Source organism: Strix aluco, chromosome 7, assembly GCF_031877795.1.
Source record: "Strix aluco isolate bStrAlu1 chromosome 7, bStrAlu1.hap1, whole genome shotgun sequence".
In the NCBI taxonomy this organism is placed as follows: Eukaryota; Metazoa; Chordata; class Aves; order Strigiformes; family Strigidae; genus Strix; species Strix aluco.
In genome coordinates this window covers 3,210,938-3,231,750 of record NC_133937.1, presented here as the reverse complement: position 1 = coordinate 3,231,750, position 20,813 = coordinate 3,210,938, and the positions used below count along the sequence as shown (strand labels likewise).

The 20,813-nt window shown below is 40.3% G+C and overlaps 1 protein-coding gene across 2 annotated transcripts; it reads right to left on the bottom strand.

Moving 5' to 3' along the window:
- Positions 1–174: 174 nt before the first annotated feature.
- UBE2D1 (ubiquitin conjugating enzyme E2 D1) lies at positions 175–20,532 on the bottom strand. Of its 2 annotated transcripts, none has more exons than XM_074830176.1 (7): positions 11,960–12,023; positions 11,834–11,865; positions 9,539–9,656; positions 9,000–9,077; positions 8,633–8,738; positions 6,304–6,397; positions 175–2,941 (listed from the first exon to the last, which is right to left on the bottom strand). In XM_074830176.1, the coding sequence occupies exons 3-7, from the start codon at positions 9,587–9,589 to the stop codon at positions 2,896–2,898; spliced, it is 375 nt and encodes a 124-aa protein (XP_074686277.1). In that variant the 5' UTR covers positions 9,590–9,656; positions 11,834–11,865; positions 11,960–12,023; the 3' UTR covers positions 175–2,895. The 2 variants fall into 2 exon arrangements, with proteins under 2 accessions (XP_074686277.1, XP_074686276.1); XM_074830175.1 differs by lacking the exon at positions 9,539–9,656 and adding an exon at positions 20,402–20,532 and having other exon boundaries at positions 2,051–2,941.
- Between the last annotated feature and the right edge of the window lie 281 nt (positions 20,533–20,813).

The window sequence follows — 20,813 nt, the reverse complement described above, 5'->3', positions numbered from 1 at the left end:
GGATTGGCTGCCCGCCGCGATGACGCGCGGAGGGGCGGGGCCAACCCCGGAAGCTCCGCCCCTCGCCGCCGGGCAGGCCCGGGCCAAGGTGACCCCGCGGCGGCCCGGCCCGGCCCCCGCCGCCCCCCGCCCAGCCCCCGGCCTTCCCCCAGCCCTTCAGAGAGGTACAGACGCTTCTCGAGAGTGTTCTTCCACCTTTATTACGCGAGGCCGCGGGTAGTATGTGCAGGCAGAAACCAATACAGAGAGCAGAAGCGGATTGAGCAGCAGGGGACGAGCTGTGGCCGGAAGCGGACGGCAGCGGGTCGCGGGTTCCCTCCGAACAGCGAGCGCCTGGCTGCGGCTGCGGCAAAGGCAGAGCCCGCGGGCGAGAGACGGCAGCTCCGAGGAGGGCACAGGGGGGAAAACAGGACGCAGAGACGATGCAATTTTTTTCCATCATAGTAAACGACACAGGATGGAGGAACGTTTGAGCTAGAATTTTTTCTGCCTTAAACTAGCATTTATGTAAAAAACATTAACAGGTGAACCCTGAACGAGTACTAGGGGAGATGTTTATCTCCATAGATTAAATCCGACCCACTCTTTTGCAAGACTGAGGTTTTAAGTAATGGCATACTCGGGTATCATTTCAAAAGCAGAAAGGCTGAACAGCAAGGAGGATCATCAACGCTTAGCTTCATGCCTCAAAAACAGCAAGTTCATAAGACAAATTTTTTTTAGTGTTTAAATATGGCAGAATGAAGAACTCGTCATTGGTCTTTTTTTTTTTTTCTCTTTTGATCATCCTGCTGGTCTCGCACTGTGATGGAAAGTCATTCTTGCATGTATGGCACACAGCAGAAAAATTACCAGCTGAAGGACAAATGTCTTCAGACCATCCCTAACCCAAATCAGTAAACCAAAAGAAAGCGAGTATTCTGAGATGCAAGCCAAACTTCCAATTTCACACGGTTCAATACAGATATTGAAAACATTTAAATCACTTCTAGTACAAACATATTACTACCGATCTAGAAAAAATAAAAGCTCTGGGAACACATTCTGATGGTCAAAGTCTTCTACCACCATTTTAGCAATAAGTATAAACAATGGCTTTGCCTTCCTAGCTACATTGTCCTAGTTCAAGTATAATGAAGCACTCATTTCAATAACAAAACACCCCACATTTATTCAGTTTACAATCTGAAGTGAACAAGGAATAAGATTAATAAAGCCACTCTCCATCAAACTTGTTTCAGGAGTCACCATTACATCATCGATAAAACTGTAGCACAGAAGTGACATTTTCCCCGTACATGACCAACTTGTGTCATTTGGGACTAAGTCAGCAAGCAGGAAGATAATATTCCACTGGCAGGAATAAAAGCTCCCACAGTGCATGCTTCCCGCCCACACCTCACATTCCAATTTGGCATTCATGACAGTAAAAACACCCAAATATTTTTGTCATCTTCAAAATGTATTTTACAATGATAAATTTCCCAACTGCAAGTCACTTCTCTTTCATGTGCAAGGTACAGAGAAAAACATTAGTAACACATTTTTATTTTCAGATATCCAAGAAGAATGTACAGCAGGAAATCAATGTTGTTCTGCTTTTCATCTCCTTTATAAGAAAAGATTACCCCTCTCCAGCACTACTGGTTTTCCACATGCATAGTCTGAAGCAACTCAAGTGCCAGTTCATGGAAAAGTTAGCTTCGAGTGTGAGAAGTTTACTGTAACATTCGGATATTGCAAATACACCACCTTAACAGAAGTGTTTGATGTTCAAACACTGGTGGCATTTCCTCCATAAATGAATAGAGATGTAACATGTCGTTAAACTAGTTCAAATCCTCTATAAAACAATGGGCATGGCATGCTAAATAAATTAGGCTAAAGCTAGCATAAAAATTAATTGCAACACAGTTCTAAGTAGTATGTGATGCATGGCTTTGTTCTCCCTTCTGTCTACAAGACACATGCACACAATATTTTGATTCTCTAATGTTAGAACAAGCACTTTAAGGATAGGCAGGATTTTAAAAATAATAGCCAAGACAAGTAGTAAAAAATGCATTTTATTTATATGGAAAAGGCTACATTTAAATTTGTAAAAGGTCTGTGACAGTGTTATGTTGCCCACATGTCAAAAATCAGTTGTGAATAGCAACAAAACGGTTACATTTCTTTCTACATAGCAGTGCAATTAGTTCACATTGCAATAAAATTAAGTCAAGTATGCAACAGAATCAAAAACAAGTGTTTCTCCATAGTCAGCATACAAAGAATTACAGTGCAAAGATCATTTTAGGTTTTAAGAAATCTGCAGTCAGTCTTTAGAATATCCTAACGGCTGGGATACTCCAATTATTTTCATTACTAGCAGTTGTATCTTGTCAATACTGTGCACAAGCAAGTAAGTCTAAAATGAAATGACTTGCATGGTAAATAAAATATTTAGTCTATACAGTAAAAAAAAAATACAAATTATGTAAGTGAACTAACAAAATGAAACTTGAACACACTTAGGAAACGGACAACGTACTTTAAGGATACACATACAGTATTCATCACAAAACCAGCTACTTCTTCCAGCAAAAATAATTTGGTTGCTTTACAACTGCATTATGGATCTCGTAGTCTGAAGATGCAGATGTCCAACTCTTAAAAACCATAATAAATGTCTTCTGCAAAGCATACAAAGAGGATAAATATTCTTATCACAGTCATAAGGTTATTTTTGGAAGTTTGTTCTCCCTTGCTCCAGAAACACATTTAGATGGGTGAAAAAAAGTCAAGGGGCATTATGATACATTGAAACAGTAAACTGTGCTCCATTTCCTTCTAATTTTGAAAAAAACCTAGAATTTACAGTACTCTGTGGTATATGAAAAAGTCTTCACAAGTTTACATTGCATATTTCTGAGTCCATTCTCTTGCATGTCTGTTGTATCTGTACGTGCAGAAAGAAGGCATTACAGTGAAGAACTGTTAGTGATACATTGACAATGGCCACATTTACTTAATACAGACGCTACTGAGCTTTTCACCTCTTAGCATTGATTCAAATAACGTTACAATAGTCTAAAAGCCAAGAAACATATACCCACTGATCTTCAGTTTCTAAGGTTACCTATCAAAGCTATTCAGACTCAAACCCAAAACCAGTCTCACAGGTTTATATTAAAATGTGTATCATTGTGCATACTCAATTTGCATTTCACAGCTGGATCCCTGATTTGTACCTTAACGGGAATTTTTTGTCAATTATTCCTAAATGTGTATGCTATTAACAGTCTGACAAAGTTCACACATTTTAGCTGCATAAAATTCAGTATAATTAACTGGTTTTGGAAAGGGTGGGGACAGAAGGCACAGTGATTTTATTTTTTTTTATTCTCCATGCTGCACTGCCATCTGCATTTCAGAACTTGAAAGGCAAATTTTCTGAAAAGCATTTTTGACTAGATTTTAAGTCTTGGGTCTTCTTTTCCTTCTGGTATGAAGCTGATCAAAGATAAATGTCCTTAGGGAGCCTGTAACTTCCCCTCTGGTCCTTACACTTGTTACATTCCACTCCTCAGACTAGATTCACCTTCTTCTGGGTCCTCCAGAGAAAATGCTGACAAGTTTTTTAAACCTGTTTCTTAAGACCAGTATAGCAACTCATGTTCTAATTGGTTTTCTTAAGAATATGCTACCATACAAGTCTTTGGATTTTTACTTATTCTAAAATACCCATCGATAAATGCTCAGGGCTAACAAAGCATATCTTTCATTTCCTAAATCCCAGATGAGATTAAAAAAAAAGTTAATAGGTGATCAGCACAAGAAGATAAAGCTTTATTCAAGACTATATGTTCTCTCACTTTCTCTAGCAATGATTAAATTCCAAGTTTTGGAGATCGAGAAATATCCTTTGTTCACTTCCCTCACAAACAAGAGGCACAAGAGTGGAAAGCACTGTTACGGGAGTGAGTGGACAAAAGCTGAGACACAAATTTTGTCCTCTACAACTACCTGAAAGGAGGTTGCAGAGAGCTGGGGATGAGTCTCTTTAACCAAGTAACAAGCGATAGGACAAGAGGGAATGGCCTCAAGTTGCACCAGGGAAGGTTTGGACTAGATATTAGGAAGCATTTCTTTACAGAAGGGGTTGTTAGACGTCGAAATGGGCTGCCCAGGGAGGTGGTGGAGTCCCCATCCCTGGAGGGGTTTAAGAGTCGGGTCGACATAGCACTTAGGGATATGGTGGAGTTGGGAACTGTCAGTGCTGGGTTAACGGTTGGACTAGATGATCTACAAGGTCCTTTCCAACCTAGACGATTCTGTGAAATGGGGAGAAGCTGAGGCACAACATCCTCAACTTGAACACTACCTGCTTTGCAGTACAAGCTACCGAGGTCAAGCACTTCAGAAGTGGGTTACGTGATTTGATTGTATCAGACATCGAACTGCCATTTTAATAATTCTTACTCTAGGGAGAGAAATACTAGACCACAGACTTCCATGTAACCTCTACACCACTCCTTCTCTATCCAGTCCTCAAGCTAAAAGCAGTACTCAAATCTTCATGGACCTGTGATATGTGATGAACCACAGGCCATTAGCATGCATTGCAAGAAGTCTTCAATGGCTCAGTACTAAAAAACAGGCACCAAACAATTTCTCAGTCAGTTAACCAGAAAGTAAGAAATTCTTCTGGATATCACACACATTCCACAGAATCTGAAGCAAAGAGTCTAACAATTAAAACTGTTAACAGCAAGGTTACCAAAAAGCAGCTTAAGTACCAAGGATGAAAAGCCTGCCCCAAGCTAAATCCAGCCTTTCCCACAGCTTGAAAAAGCAGATAAACAGTGGTGATTAGGCTGTCTATGATTGTGCTGCATGGCTGTGACTAATTTACTGCCGAGGCCACCAGAAAATTTGTGGCAGATTCATTTTGGGGAAGGTTATTCCTTTCTTGGCAAATCAAGACTGGATGCATTTGGAAACCTTGGAGACTCCTACCCCTTATTACTATCCTAAACTGATCTTGTGTTTCAGTCTGTCTTAATCCCACACACACCTAGAAAATCCCCAGGTGCTAACATCCTGTTACAGAAGACAGCTCAGGCCACGCTGATAGACTGTAGACTACATCCTGGATTGTGCTCAAAATACCTGTAGCAGCAGAGTTCAATAAAATCTCCCAGTGGTAAGCAAAATAGTATTTCCTTCCTGGATCACTGACTCTATAACCTTTCCCGTGCATAAGGTTTTTAAAGTTTATAAGCCCAGGAGAAGCAGGTAGCTGATACATCAGCAGAAAGTAGCAAAGATGGACAAATCTCACAGAGGTAGTATTTCCTCCATGGAAATCATGCAGTCTAACCTGTGGAATAAAGGCCCCAAGCTTCCTGCTACCCACAGCTGCAACAAACGCTGAAGAAATCAATACATCACTTTGCTTAGGTATCCACAGATGCCACTACTGGAAGTCTGAGTGATTCCTCTGAGCGCTTTAGAGAGTTAGTGCTCTGGAACGAAACGCCACTATGCCAAAGCACCTCTAAATCCTGTTATCTGCTGCTGTGCGGGTTCAGCCACACATGTAGTTACAAGATGGCATTTCAAAACCCTCCTTAGGAGTGATGTACAACAAGAAGTCAGCAAGCCTTAAAACTGAACTTTGGGAAATCCACTATAAGACCCCAGAATAGACATTCCAGTCAGTATAGTACTTTTAGAGTTAAAACTTCTCCAAATCAAAATCAGGTTTGGTCCAGAAACATGTAATACTTCCATTACGTGCTGTCCATGTTACCCTCCCAAGATCAGAAACTTCCTGCAAGTTCTACAGCTGTTCCAGAAAGTAAAAAAGGTTTTTTTTTCTCTGTAAGATGCTACAAACTGCAATGTGACAACGGTTCTTAGCACTGGAAACAGCTGATTAGTCTATCCCACATTTATGAAATGGTGTCAAAAACACACGTTTGTTGTTCATACCTAACATCTTACTAAAGGCATAAATTTTACAACCAGAGGATCACAGTAGCAACAAAACTCATATTTGGGAAATGATTTTTCATGCAATGAATATAAAGACGAAACACAAAAGTGCGATGGTTTTATGCAACTAAGTACAAAAACTTAGGTGTAGGCCTACAGTTTTCTGCTTGCCATTCCACTGATTCATATTATCAAGATTTAAAAATCTCATCCTGTAGAAGTCTATGAAAAGAGTATCTTTAAAAGTTAAGATAGAAGGTGCGCAGCATATAACCATCTGCAAGTACCATGTACACACAATTATGTATATGTTATACTCACTTTTCCTTGTCTGACTTGTAGATCTGTGCAATATCCGGTACTAAAGGGTCATCTGGATTAGGATCACAAAGTAAGGAGCATATGGACAATAAAACTAAATAAAAGAGACACTAGATTAAACAAGTTAGTTTGCTTTATTTCTATAATCCTGTAATATATTCCAGTACACTGAAGGAGGGTGGTGGAAGGGAGATTGGAAGGAGAATGCATAGTAGTATTAAGCTTTTAGCATAGCAGCGCTGCTCAGAAATGTTTATACAGCGTCATTCTTCTAGGTCCTAAGTAAACACCACCTAACACTAGCCTAGGTAACTTGCAGCCCATGGACCCTGTACCATTTGTAATGATCTCTCTCCCATGTTTAAACCTATGAAGATTAAACAAACTACAGACTACATAGTTACATATAAATATTTAATCAAACTAAGCCCTTCCATCTACAATTATTTAAGATAATTAATCTTGTTAATATTACACTGCCATGCAACAGTTATTCTTCATATAAACCTTTCATTTAATTTGATAGAAGTGTGACTTCCTTTTTGGGAAAATACTTCATCAGCATTATATGCAGGTATTCACTTATTCCATATTAATTTCCTGATATTTAACTAAGGTTGTTCGATTTCTCTAACATTTTCAGTCCACACTTTTCAGGAAATTTCTATTTTTATATTCAGAACTAATATGAATATACACAAGTACGCAGTTAAACAATTCTAAGTGTGTAGTGAAATAGATTTGATGCTACAGTAAGAATCTGCTATAGAATTTTTTTTTCCTTGCTTTGTCTTGTTACCAAAGAGCCTGGACTAACACCTATTTTCAGCTGTAGCGACTTCAACTACTTCATACTGACGTATTTATTGAGTGCCAAATACACCTGTAATATTAGAAAATTGGTTTGGAATACCCGGTCACACCAATCAGAGGTGCTATCAGTATGTTGTAATCCTCCGATTCAGTAAAAAAAGAACCATAAAGGAGAAACTTCCATGAGCCACTGAGCTAATTTCCAGTTTATGGAATATATAATGTGCAAGCTCGTTAAAAGCACGTCAGATTAGAACACAAGACCAGCAGACTGTTCCACTTCATAACTGAAGGAACGCTCAACAAGACAGAGAAAAATGCTGAAGGTCAGTTTTCAGTTGTAAATGCCAATGGTTAAATATGACAATTTTCATTTGCTGAATGCCTTCCAAATAACTAGAAACAAGACAATTTTTGCTCAGCAATAAAACCACCAATTTCTGTGGAAAGTTGATACCGACTACACACATTCATGTCTTCAGCAACTCTTTCAGGAAACAGTATTAAACTTAGATTTTATTTATCTTGTGAGATTACTGCACAGGGCCGTTGTACATGGGCAGAAGTTGCTTTTCCAAGGAGGTACAGCAATTGCACTTGCATAGAGCCATTTCCATTGGACAAAGACTTAACAATTTTTTCCTTGCTCGTACACCAAATGCAGTGACACTGTTCTAAAAAAAGATACATGGTTGAGAGCTCTCAAGCACATAAGCAAGACGTGATAGTGTTTAACCTTTTGAGTCACATGAGAACTTTCTGTAATATGACTAAGAGTGCGCCTAAGCATTTTGAAGATGGGTGAGAAAAAACAATGATCGCACCCACACTTTTTAAGCAGCTTTTGAAGTGACACAAAATGCCTACAACAAAAGAACTGCTTAACTGTAGCCTCAATGTTCCAAAAATCTAGTGTTCAACTTGAGAAAGTTTAACTACAAGACTAGAATATTTTAATAAATCTTTTACTGATGAACTTTGAAAGCAGCTACATTTTAACATATTCATCTTACAGAGGAATGCAAACCAGAGCAATTTATCTCATTTTAAATAAAGTGTAATTAAGACCTTAGCCCACACAAGGATGCTCAGGCAACCCAAAGAGCCATCAATAAGCAATCAGGTAAGCCCACACACATCAGTATCAGGGTTTTCCATTTACACCCAAATTAATTTGATTTTGAAGCTCTGCTCACCAGTTTCTCCTCAGTTCTGCCTGCACATCCAGCTATAATACAGAAGTTACATTTCAGGCTAATTGGACATTTTTTGTCTTACCTAACTTGTTTTAGAACATTTCTTTGCCATGCACAGAATATTTTATGTAATGTGACACTCCAAATAAACTGTGCAAGATCTTGGATCTTAACAAGAATTCCAGTGGAATCTGCCACTTCTGTAACATGCAGGATAAATGAGTTTCCACTGCCACCCTTAGACAATGCAGTAACACACAAAGAAGTGCCATGGCAGTGTATGTGATTTCATAAATACATGAGCAAATCTGTGAGTTTACCTTTAGATACAGTCAGAGCTGGTGACCACTGTGATCTCAGGATATCAAGACAAATACTCCCATTACTGTTTATGTTTGGGTGGTATATTTTTGTTGTAAAAGCAATCTGGAATAAAAAACCCAAAAACAAGTAACATCAAATTATATTTATTACATTTGGAATCCTTAACACTGTCCCTTCAGTTCCAGTCATACTAGATCTGTCAGTGCAATTTACTGTACAGTCTTATCTGTTCATCCACTATGAACATGTATCCTATTGCTGGCCTTTCTGGTTGTAACTCTGAAATTAAGCCTCAGAGAACTCAGACACAGAAACAAAACTCTGACCAAAAAAATTGCTTACGTTTTGAGAGAAAGGACTTACCTTTGGTGGTTTGAAAGGATAGTCTGTTGGGAAGTGTACTGTCAGAAAAAATACTCCCCCTTGATAAGCACTATCAGGCTGGGGAAAAAAACAAAACAGACAAAACACATTAAGATATTTCAGTTATTTTGTAGCTTCCTTTCTGAACACAGATAACCTCCCACAGCTGTGAGTATCTTAGAAAATCCATTTTTCCCCCAGTACACAGCCCACGCTATGGGCCACACACAACCCACTATGGGCTGTGTACTGGGAAGGCACAGAGGGAACTGAACCCTGCCACTGGCCTGCAGAGCTACAGTAGAGCCAACCACGGCTACTACTGCAGGAGCGCAACACGGCTACTGAGTGCTGCCCGTCTTGGGGAGAGAAAGGGAGGGAGCAGCGCCTGACTGGTGGAGCTACGAAACTGCTGATCCATCCAGCTCCACCGCACCAAGGGGAATACAAAACCCAGAGCAGATGTTCCAAATCCTGTCTCCGTGCAATGCCACAGCTGCTCTGATCCTCCTCCATCCTTAAGCTACAAATATACTTACCTTAAGAAGTGGTTTCTCTTTGCAGATGCAAAGAGTAGGATTTTCCAACATAATTCAGTTGATCATGATGACATCAGGGAGTTTTAAAACACACAACATCTTTGTGACCTGTACAAATCTGTGAACATGCATTTTGTTAGAGAACATGTGCACAGGTTTACGTCCAGGTTGCACACAGTTAATAGATAGAAATAACTTTGTTGCAGTCATCTGTTGTGGAAATGTTTTACTTTCATTAACTAGAAAAGTGAGGGGAAAAGCCTCAGTGCTAAATGATAGAAAGCAGTGCTGCCATTTCTGGTTAAGGGAGGAAGAAAACCTCTCTCATTACTTGGTAAGTTTAAAACAGCAACACAGGAACTCAATTTCAGCAAAGTTGCAGAAGATTGAAGTTTTTGGGTTTTCTTATGGAAGCAAAGGCAGACTGTTTTTTAAATAAAATGTTTACCTTGGAAATGAGCAATGATCATAGTTTTAGAGATGAATAAAAGGTAAAGTCACAAATGGTCCACTAAGACATGACATCTCACACACTCAAAATGCAGACCGTGTTGCAGTGTAAGGCAGGTTATATATAGTATTGCTAAGAAGTCAGCATTAGGTAACATCAGAAGAGACTGCCGCTGTACTTACAATTACATTTGAAAGGCCTGCTTGCATGCATACTAAATGGATTTGTCAACGTTCAAATAAGCTGAAGATGAGACAAGTTCAGCGTCAGAGAGAAGGCACAGTGAAGTCCTGCTATGTTTTGCGAGTAAGCTATATAAAATGACTTGATGATGCCCACAGACGGGAGAAGAGGTTACCCTAATTCCACACTTAGGAAGTGAACTCTGAAGGTAAGCTTTAGTCCTATGCTTCCCTCAGGCCATCAGGAAGCATACAGGATGTGCGTGACTATTTCCTTATGTTATCAAGATAAAGAATTAATATCCTGACGGTGTTCTTTTCTTGTATCTCAGCAGATATGGCTGAGTAAGGTTGACAAGAGATGCTCATTCTTAACAAGAGAAATTTGAGGAACCTGAAGCAAAGAAAAGAGTATTTTCCACTACAGAATATGAAAGGTGAATTGCAAGCTGGAAGAAAAAATGAAATTTAAGTCAGGGTTTACGTGCTAGTATTTGCCTTACTCAGGTTATCAGAGTCATTTAGGACAGAGACGTTTTTGATGGCAACCGGCACATAAGCTTTTGTTAACTCTTATTTGCTGTTTTGCCATTCACCTTTAAGCAGCGCAGAAGGGCAAGGGTCAGAATGACATGTATGTGAAAGAACACAGTTAAAGAAAAATGGCAAAAGCATTAGTATCCTACAGAAAAACTTGCCACAATCACTTCAGTTGCTGCTGGGCCACTGACAAGTTGAACAGACTCCAGCATACCACTGGCAAATTAGTAACTGATCTTTCCCGGCTTCAGAGCAGCTGTGCTGAAAATGCAGAAATAGTCTCAAAGCAGACAGTTCCACTTTTCTCCACCATGTGACACTGCATCTTAATGGGTTAAGTTTTGTCCCAAAATTTCAACTCACACAGTGATTCAGCTCACCATCTGAACCAGAGACTCTTCTTTCTAAATTAGTAAGTCCCAAAGGAAAACACCAGGAATACCAACTCCTTACCATGATATTAATAAACACCTCTTCCTTCAGGTCATGTTGTTCCTTATTCTTTTTGCTAAAAGCCTTTTCAGTTTCCCTTAAAAACTTTATTTTCTTAAGCTTTATTGTCCTTTCTTATGTCATTTCCTTGACAGGAGTCATGAATGGGGCCTTTAGAGAACTCCCTCCACCCAAGGAAAGCAGGCCTTTCTCACACAGAAACCCACAACTGCTGGTCTACAGTTTACAAAAGCCCTGTTTTTGACAGAGCCACACCACGGCCATCAAATAAGCTCTAAAAGCTCCAAAATCACTCTGTGCAACACCACTCTTGTTTACAGTTACCAGCTTTAACATTGGGTTACACCCACTCTTCCTCCTTTCAGACGGATGAATCTTCCAGAATTGATCATCTTTGAAAAGCAAGCTTTTCACTTTGCAGCCCACATCACCAATTCAAACACTGCAGTTGACTGATTAAGCACCCCTAACTTCATGAAGAGGATGGATTTTGGAACAGTTACAGAAAGAAACTAGTACCAGACTACTAAGAACAATAATACCACCCTAAATCTTTATATGCAGCACAGCTGAATTTGACTGCCATGTTTGCAGAAGCCCAAATGAATCCTTCTGTAACAAAAAAAGAAACAAGGTCTACTTTCTAAGGGGTGTGAATTATATACTTACAGGTCCCATAATTGTTGCTTGCCAGTGAAACACTGAAAGTCAGAAAGATAAAATGATTAGAGATTTTCCAAGTTTTTTCAACACCAAAAAAAAGGTCACTGTGACAATGTACTATGAAGAGCTTACAGTCATCTCCAACAGGTCCGGCAGAACAGTGGGCCGGGGGGTCTCGCTGCAGATCACTTAGCTCCTGTAAGAAACACAAATATTTGAAAGGCATCTACATGAAAATACACAGCACTCAGCAGCATCACTTCAAAAGTGCAAACACAAACATTTTATGAAATAGACCTTTTTAATAATTTTTAAAGAAATCAACACCTGAAATGCCCACTGATACCAAAAGGGTTTTTGTGCCGGATAGGTCTGCAACTAAAGACAACACTATGCTATAAATTAGTATCTGACAGTTTTAAGAGTTATAGCCAAGTCCACAATGAGTTGGATATACTGCAGTAGACACAGAAAAAAAAAAAGAAAATGAAGGGTTCCTTGATTTATCTGTACAGTCACTGCTTAATTTAGAAATTTATGTACTCCTTAGCTTTTGACTTTACAGAAGTTTCTTGTATTGGCCTAATCTATGTACACTAGCTGAGTTAAATCAGGTCATAAAACGCTCACAGTCTGCCCAGAGATGATATGTGAACATAACATAAATGTTCCTAAGTAAACTAGAAAAATAAAGGAAAAATATTAGTTCTACACCTTATGTAACATACCTTGATTTAATTCCCTGCATGCTTTTTCTCAAAATTACTACTAAAAAACTCCTAAGAAAGCTGGAATTTAAGACAAGCATTCCAAGAAACTTTTGTAGGTCAGCTGATTGGTTTCTCTTACAGAAGTCCACACAGTCCCAAATATTTTAAAATTATTACTTAATTACACCAAACCAGCTCAGCTTTTCATCTGATATATCATCACTATATCAAATGCAAAACAAGCCAGGCATTAACGTTGGTTCATTTCCCTTGTTTAATTCAACGTACAACTGGTGTCTGAAATTTTACCACACTAACAACAAACAACTTTTTCAATGGTTATGTGTAAATACCTCCGTTGAAATAAGGTAAAAGATGTGTGGTACACCACTGTTCATAAGTCACTCAAGTAATTACTCAAAACACACATTTAAGTCAAGAATAGACATAAGCAGGTCTGCAAATAACTCCTTGAGTTTAGCTTAAACACGTTTACTCAAAAATCATTAGTCAAGACGGCTACTTCCAAAATCAAGGTTTAAATCGGAACTAAGTTTAACGCAAGTGTAGAATTTGTGCATGTAGTCTGATCAGACCTTACTTACAACTTGAAGGGTTAAAACTCAGCACTTCTCAACTGCTGTGATATATTTATCCATTTATGACACCCAGTAAACATTTCAACTCACACACTACCCTCTTCAAGGGACCCAATTTACCATGGACCTCACACCTAAATTCAGGCACACTTCTTAGAGGTCCACTCTTGACTGTGAATTCAAAGAAAGGCACTGCAACATATTTTCAGACACTTAATAGGCTAGTAATATTACTACTTGTTCTGAAGTCACTCCTCACAGTCTTTGTGATTTAAAACAAAAGAGACAGTTCTTTCATATACTGAAATAGCTCAGGTTGCCAACTAGTGTTACTTGTCTGCCCTTAACTTTACTCTGTTGGTGAAATTGTATGCTGGTCCAAAAACAACACTCCAGGCTAGACTTTGACTAATAAAGGCAATAGCAAAACCCTTTAAAAGCGCAGTTCCCTTTTTAATCGGAGGTTTCAGATTTCACGAAAGGCATGATACAGAAAACCAGTAATCTATGCAAAGCCAAGTCATTGCCAGTACACACAGGGAGTCAACAAGTTTCAAGTTTCCAGGAGTCACGAGAGTTGTAACAAGCATTATCAGCAGCAGAGTTGTTACAGCCACTGTCTACTCTAATTTGCAACTCAAGATCTAACCCAACAAGAGAAGACTGTCTTTTACACACATTAAAAAAAAAAAAAGCCAGTTATAAAAAAGTGTTAGCCAAAACAGAGAACTCAAAGCCTAAAAATCAGGCATTTTAGCGCAGTCATTGCTGACTACTAAGTTAAGGGCAACGACAGGAAAAATATGCAGCTAAACTCTTCAGGAAGTCTCTAATATATATGCAAACATTCCCTTATGCATATGCAAACTGCTAGGCAAGCACTTAATTTTGGAGTCACAAGTCTGTAAGAGCGCACTCATTTGCTAGGTGCTTAAGATTTTTACACACCCCAAACCCACACAAAATGGTTTTCTTTCATGTGTACACACGTACTTCAGAATTGGCAGGATCCAGGGAAGGCTCCCGGGGCAGAGACTTTCAATTTGTTCAGGCTAAAGGAACTGAAATTTGTCCATGATAAAAAAAACCCCCATGTTTTTATTCATACCTTAATGAGACCCAGAACTATCAACTCCTGTTATTAATATTTCCCTGATAGCGATGAAAAAAAGGCTCTCTTCAACCAACTTCACTAAATGAGAGCAACATTCATGGACACATTCAGATAGCTTCTGCAGCTAGGAAACAAAGCCAGACCAAACTTCAAAATCATAACAGAGCAAATTCAGGCCGTATTTTCCAATCATAAAAATAATATACTGAAGCTCATGTGGTTTAAAAATACAAATGGTAAAATGATCAAACTTTGTAAATTGAAATTGGCAGTTAACAGTTTGAGCCTTTACACACAGAAGCTCAGATTAAGTTGTGATAAAAACAAAGAACTATTCAGCTTTACAGTGTTAATTATGCTGTTTCAGCTTCATATACAAAGCAAAATTATCTGCAGAGCTGTAAGATTTAGACTTTAAGCTTTTCTACATCTTTCAAAATAGTACAAGACAGTCAGAATGCCCCTGAGTCAGAACGACTTGCCAGCGTCCGGAGCCAAACACAGCACAACAGTTGCGATGATTCTCCAGAGTAAGTAGCTGTAAAAAAAACCCTACCTCATGACTTTCCATACTCACAAAAGAATGAGAAGCTGAATACAAGAATTTTCTGTGCGAACCAGCAAAGACGCTCTTCACAAGAAAGCCAAAATCTTACTTTGTCAAGGGACAAGGCTTAAGAGTTACAAAGCCCTATGTGTTGAAACCTCATCACGAAGTGCAAGAGAACTGCATGTGAAGCATTACACAGTCAACATGAAAGATTTCCCTGCAATTTTAAGTTAATTGGTTCCAGCAGCTTTGTCCATGTTTTATGGATTATCACCGTGTAGCTGCATGATGCAGGTCTGGTTACTTCAGGCCTCGTCTATACCAATATTTTTAGTCACTGGTATAGAAAATGTTGGTGCAAGACTTCGGCATATGTAGGCTAACAGGCAGGATAACTCAAAGCAGTGGGATGCAGTTTCAGAAGAGAAAGTCAACACTACAAATGACATTGTACACTGGTGCAACATCTTTTATGAGAATACATAAACCCAAAATTTTGTCTGTATGAGACACAAACAGAAGTATCAGTTATTTCAAACCCTGGTAAATGGCACAGCATCAAAGCACCTCTCAAGAGCTCCAACACATGCCACAGTATCCCAGTACAGCCAGGATCAAACCTGTACAGAGAAAACAGCTAAGCTGAGGACAGTGGTAGGAATAAATCTTCTAATCCTCTCAAACACAGAAAATATTACAGAGTAGAGCAGAATACTGTTAATTCTATGCCTCTCTGGTTGCAATGGATGGGTGCTACAGCAAACTATTTCTCCTGTTTGTAATCACAGAACAGCAGCAGAGCACAAAAGCAAGTGGGATCCGTGACTGGGAGTAGCTAATAAAGGAATATTAGCATAATGCTACAGATGCCAAATGACAATTACTGGAGATGGACACAGCAAAGCCTCCAAATTATCACCTTTCATTGCACCACACACACCACAGAATAGCTCTGTGGGCAGCGTAAGGCAAAAATTTAAAAATCTAGTTTAACAGATGTAAAACACACCCTATGGTAACCTATAAATGCTGGAAATATTTCTGAATGTGCAGACATTGCCAAAGTATAACACAGGATGTATTTCATAAAGTTGGTGAAGACTGGAAGGTCAGTTTAACACTTACATGCTTTATTAGCAGTCAGGCTTCTCTCCTAAAAAGCTACTGGAACAAGATTGTAAAGGATGCTTTAATAACAAGGAGATAAATATTCTCAGTGGACTCATGGACACTCAGTGGCTATGAGCTTGAGTATAACAAGAAAAAGATCTAAAAATGTCTCATTTTTTTTTTTTCAATTAAAAAAAAAAGTTAGAAAAAAAAGACTGCAGACTATCAGAAGACCAAAATAAACTGCAGGCAGCATCACTAAAAGCTATTTTAATTCTCTGAGCGACACAAAACCACAGAGCCCTTTTGAACACCGTTATTTAAAATGTAGGTTTTTGTATTTGCCAGCTATGTTCCTCATTTCTTGCACAAAATGCACTGTAGATCACAGACTCACTTCCTACCAACTCCACGCATACCCTGCTGCTATTATATTAATGCTGTTTGGAACCATCTGTCAAAAAAACCCCAGTGATTATACTTAAGACTAGTTAAAGGATTCTCTCTGTTCTTCATAAATTCGGTAAATGGAAAGCAAATAGTTATCATGTTTCTCAGTATAAAGGTAAGTCTTAGTAAGAAAGTATATGTTCTATTTTTATACAGTTTTAATGCAAAAAAATATTGCTGTGATATCACAGCTGATGCTTTGAAAGCAAATTAAAACATTTTATGTTACGGATCCAAAAAAGAAGTTTCCTCAGTATGTTTATTACCATCTAAAGACAGCATGTGACTCAACAGTTTAAGTCAAAATCTAAACCACAAATATTGGTAGAATTTTATTTACTTGAGTCAATTTACAGTGACAAAAGTTATTTTCAACATAAATATTCAAGTCTGTCTGTCCTGTTAGTCTACTAATATATGAAACACATACTGAAACAAACAGGCATATAGTTCATTGACATATCTAAATGTTTGAATGCTTCTATTTTACTGAGTTGTAGGAGAAAAACAATCAAGCACTATGCACCAACAAGATAAAAAACAGCAGCTATTTTTAAATCAGTCTTCAAATGTCTCTTCTAACTGGTTTCAAAATCTCTTCTAAGTCCTATTTTTTTGTGCCTATAACAAAAGTAAACACAGGTTTTGTACATATTTCAAAACAGCCTGAGCCATTAACAAGCACAACATCAACCCCTCATTAACACTAGAGGAGCAACCACAAGTACTGAATTTATAATGAAATCAATCTCCTCAACTGCAATACTGAACTGACAGGACAGCAAACTCACAATTAGCTATGTAAACAAAGAATTCAGAACAGGAATCTCAGAAAAATGGCTCTGCATAGGACGGATGAGCAGAACTGACCTACGGACTAACTTGCATAACCTGACAGCCTCAATTATTTTCTACCTTGCACAAAAGCCACGGTGTCTCAATTTCCAGAGGTGGTAACAATAAAGGCTTCTTTGCACAATATCACTTCCCAACTAAAACCCTCACTATTGGTTTTGTTTTCGTAATTTGCAACACCTCGAATTTACAATGCCCACAAAACCACACGTTATTCTTTCACTGGTGCGTCACAGACTACAGAGAAGTGACTGCCGCCCCAAGGAACTACTTCTACATCACGCACAGAGCGCAGCCTGAAGTTTTTGACAGCGTAGAAACATAGACCCTTTCACGCAATAGCAAAGCAAAGCACTGACAAGGTAAACTAACACAGGCTCCTCAGCTTAAGATGAATAAGAAACCTGCGTCCATCTGAGATTCTCTGAGCAACTCCGAGATGAATTTGTCGTGGAGGCGGTGCTGACAGCTGTGTTTGCGCAGCAGGGCTCCCATCCTCACTGCTCTTCCACCCGCAGCACTAAGCTGAGCATGCTTCCATGGGCAGCAACCACCTTGCTCATTGGTTATTCAGCTGCTCATTTTTTAAGAAAGCTCCCAAGCGCAATACATCTTTCCATTTCTAGTGCCTAGTCTTGAAGTCCACAGGTTGCCCTCCTTGGAGGAGTCCCTCAAGGGTGATCAACAGAAGACGGGATGCAACAACACAGATGACATGGCAATACTATTTAGAAATTGGAATCCCAACCAGTATGAGACAAAAATATACTTACTACCACTTCCACGTACTACAGCTTTGCTTCCTCTGTAGGTCCTATCATCCTGAACACACAAATTATCAAAATTATTGTGAACACACACTCAAGCTTGCCACAAAGTTCCCTTAGCTGTGTTCAAGTACAATTCTGAACCACCCTAAAACCACCCAAGCTTAACTTCAGACAGTACGTCTAGACTGACAAGCTCCCAAATAATACCATTGTGTTTTCTGACAGCGCTTTGTTCTCCAAAGAGTTCTTCTAGGCACGTTGTGAAACTATGAAGCCCTTACAGCATTTCCTCTACTCCAGATCTTACCCCTCCCTACCCTTGAGATACAACACTGCTACATACAACCTTTATAAGCCAGTCTGAAACATCAGGAAGTTAGAGGGGATAAATACACCATCATACAAATACATTACATCTAGCCTTAAACTTCCAGTTTCTTCATTTTCAGGAAAACTCTACATATTACAGACACCCAGATAGTTTGCCTTTTCCAGCTTCTCCCCTTCATTTTAACTTTCCATTTGAAACAATTCTATTTCCTTGCCACTTCCCTCTTGTGCTCTTGAGGCAGGCTGCTGGCCAAATCCCTCTAGCAGTACTTTTTCTTGCCCTGGAAAGGCAACAGAGAGTGATGAGGGTAGTTAATGGAAAAAAGGAAGACAGTAATAGTCATTTCTGCAGCAAACTAGAAGCAAAAGGTAACTAGTTCTGAATCTAATCTCAACTCTTCTGGCAGGTCCTTCGCCGATATCTCTTCACATTTCAGATATAAGTTATTGCATAATCGGGAAATCTTATACCACCTTGAAGTCAGCATCCTGGTAAGCATTTCTTCATTTTCATAAAGTAAAACCAGAATCTAATAAGGCTAGCAGGATGAAAGATACTCTTTCATAAATAGTCTACCCATAATTTCACATCTGTTGAACACAAAGTTTTTAAATGCCACACTAAAGAGAACTGTGGGTTTCCGATACGTATGGAAATCTCTAAAGCAAAAAGAAAAGTTACGCAGGGAATGTGATAAGAGAAAAATAAAGAGAACAATCCTATTCTAGCAGGACCTCATTTGGAAGGCCCCAAACTACCACTCCATCTCAAAAATACTAAAAGACTACCATATTTTCTACTTTGTCTGTGCACCTTAGCAGAATGAAACTGAACAAGAAGAGGAAAGAAGAGGTATTCAGAACAACCCTCAGAACAATGCCTTCAAGAAAAGGTGGGAAACTAAAAAGGCAAGAAAAGACACAGCATTCCTAAAACATGTAGAAGCATACCAGAGTTATTGCTAGAGAAAATCACTGTAGTTCATGTTTGATATAGTGTTCAAATGCAACTTTCACAACAGATATGTGGTATGAAGTAACAAAAATCTCCCTTAATCGCACTACCTGCAAAGGCATAACAAGATTTATAGCATGAGACATGACAACTGACTTCTGGCAGAAATCCATCCAAATAACTTTCTATCTATTGTAGGGTATCCCAAACCTACTCGCTGCAGGGTCATTAACTGGTCATTACAGAATCCTGTGTCTGTAATACCAACATTTCCCAACAGCAAAAGGGAATCCAGAACAAGAAATTACAAGTGCAGTCACAGAACCAGGACAGCACAAACACCAACTAAACATGGTGTGTCAACAGCAACAAAATACCACGTATTCTGTAACACGGCCAATGCACTACCATTAACTCAACTTCTATGTTTACCAGCCGTAATGCTTTTTTTGTCTGTTCGGTACAACGACCAGTAAGGTCTTGCCAAACAACAGGACTCCAGAAATTTACTCCTCACTTAAAACTTGGCCGTTTACAAATATTATCTAAAACCTCTACAAACTGGGATACATTCAAAGGTCATATCAAGTACTGGGCTGACAGCACTTCCTAATGTGGAAAACAACTTGTGCACAGAGCTAACCAAGCTGTGCACAACAGAAGGGCAACGTTTTGGCGACAGAGATCTTACACCTTTACTAAAGATAACCCCTTGACACCATTCCGCCTTTCACCCAGTGCTTCGGGAAACATCTCAGAGGCGTTATTAACGGCAGGTTACAAGTGACCCGGGGTGGGGGCCCTCACGAAGGTGAACAGCCCAGCCGCTGCAGCGAGACCCCCAAGGGCCACTTTGTCCCCCCCTCACGCCCGCTCCCACCAGGACAGCCCCGCCCCACCCCGCGCTGGGCCCCTCCGCCCCCTGAGGCGACCCTGCGGGACACGGGACCGGCTCTGGCAACCGGAGGAGAGCAATAGGGGCACGATCCGGGTGACGGAGGGGGAAAAGGACGGATCGCGGGCGGAGACAACGCGGGAGAACGGCTGCCGTTGAGCCGCGGCCCGGCCCACCACCACCGGGCAGCGGCGGGGCGGACGGGCCCCTCCCGCCCCCTTCCCGACCCCACTCACTTTCTGTATCCGCTTCAGCGCCATGGGAGCGCAGGGCGGGCGGCGGCGGGGAGCGCGGCCGGGGGAGGGCGGAGCGGGCGGGTAACGGCATCCGCGCGCGCCACGGCGGCGGGCGGCGGGGAAAAGGGCGCGGGGCGGGGCGGCGCGGGGCGGGCGCGCGCTCGCCGGGCCCTTTGTGTCCGCCTGCGCCTGCGCAGCCCCGCCAAGCGCAGCCCGCGGGGAGCGCGGCGGCGGCGCTGCTGCCCCCTGGCGGCCGGCGGTGCGCGCCCCGCCTCAGGGCCGCGGCACGGCTGCGGAACGGGAATATTTTCTTTCTTTTTAAGCGGGGTTTAAAATTGCCTGCGTTTTGCGAGCGGGCTTTGTTTCGATCTTGTCCTCATCCCGCTCGGGATTACTGTGGATGTCGGGGAAG

Excerpts from the sequence above, each read along its gene's own strand:
- UBE2D1 (XM_074830175.1), bottom strand. The coding sequence starts at position 20,425 with ATGGCGCTGAAGCGGATACAGAAA. Across the intron at positions 12,024-20,401 it reads CGCTGAAGCGGATACAGAAA|GAGCTAAGTGATCTGCAGCG; the intron begins GTGAGTGGGGTC and ends TGTTTCTTACAG. Across the intron at positions 11,866-11,959 it reads CGGACCTGTTGGAGATGACT|TGTTTCACTGGCAAGCAACA; the intron begins GTAAGCTCTTCA and ends TCTGACTTTCAG.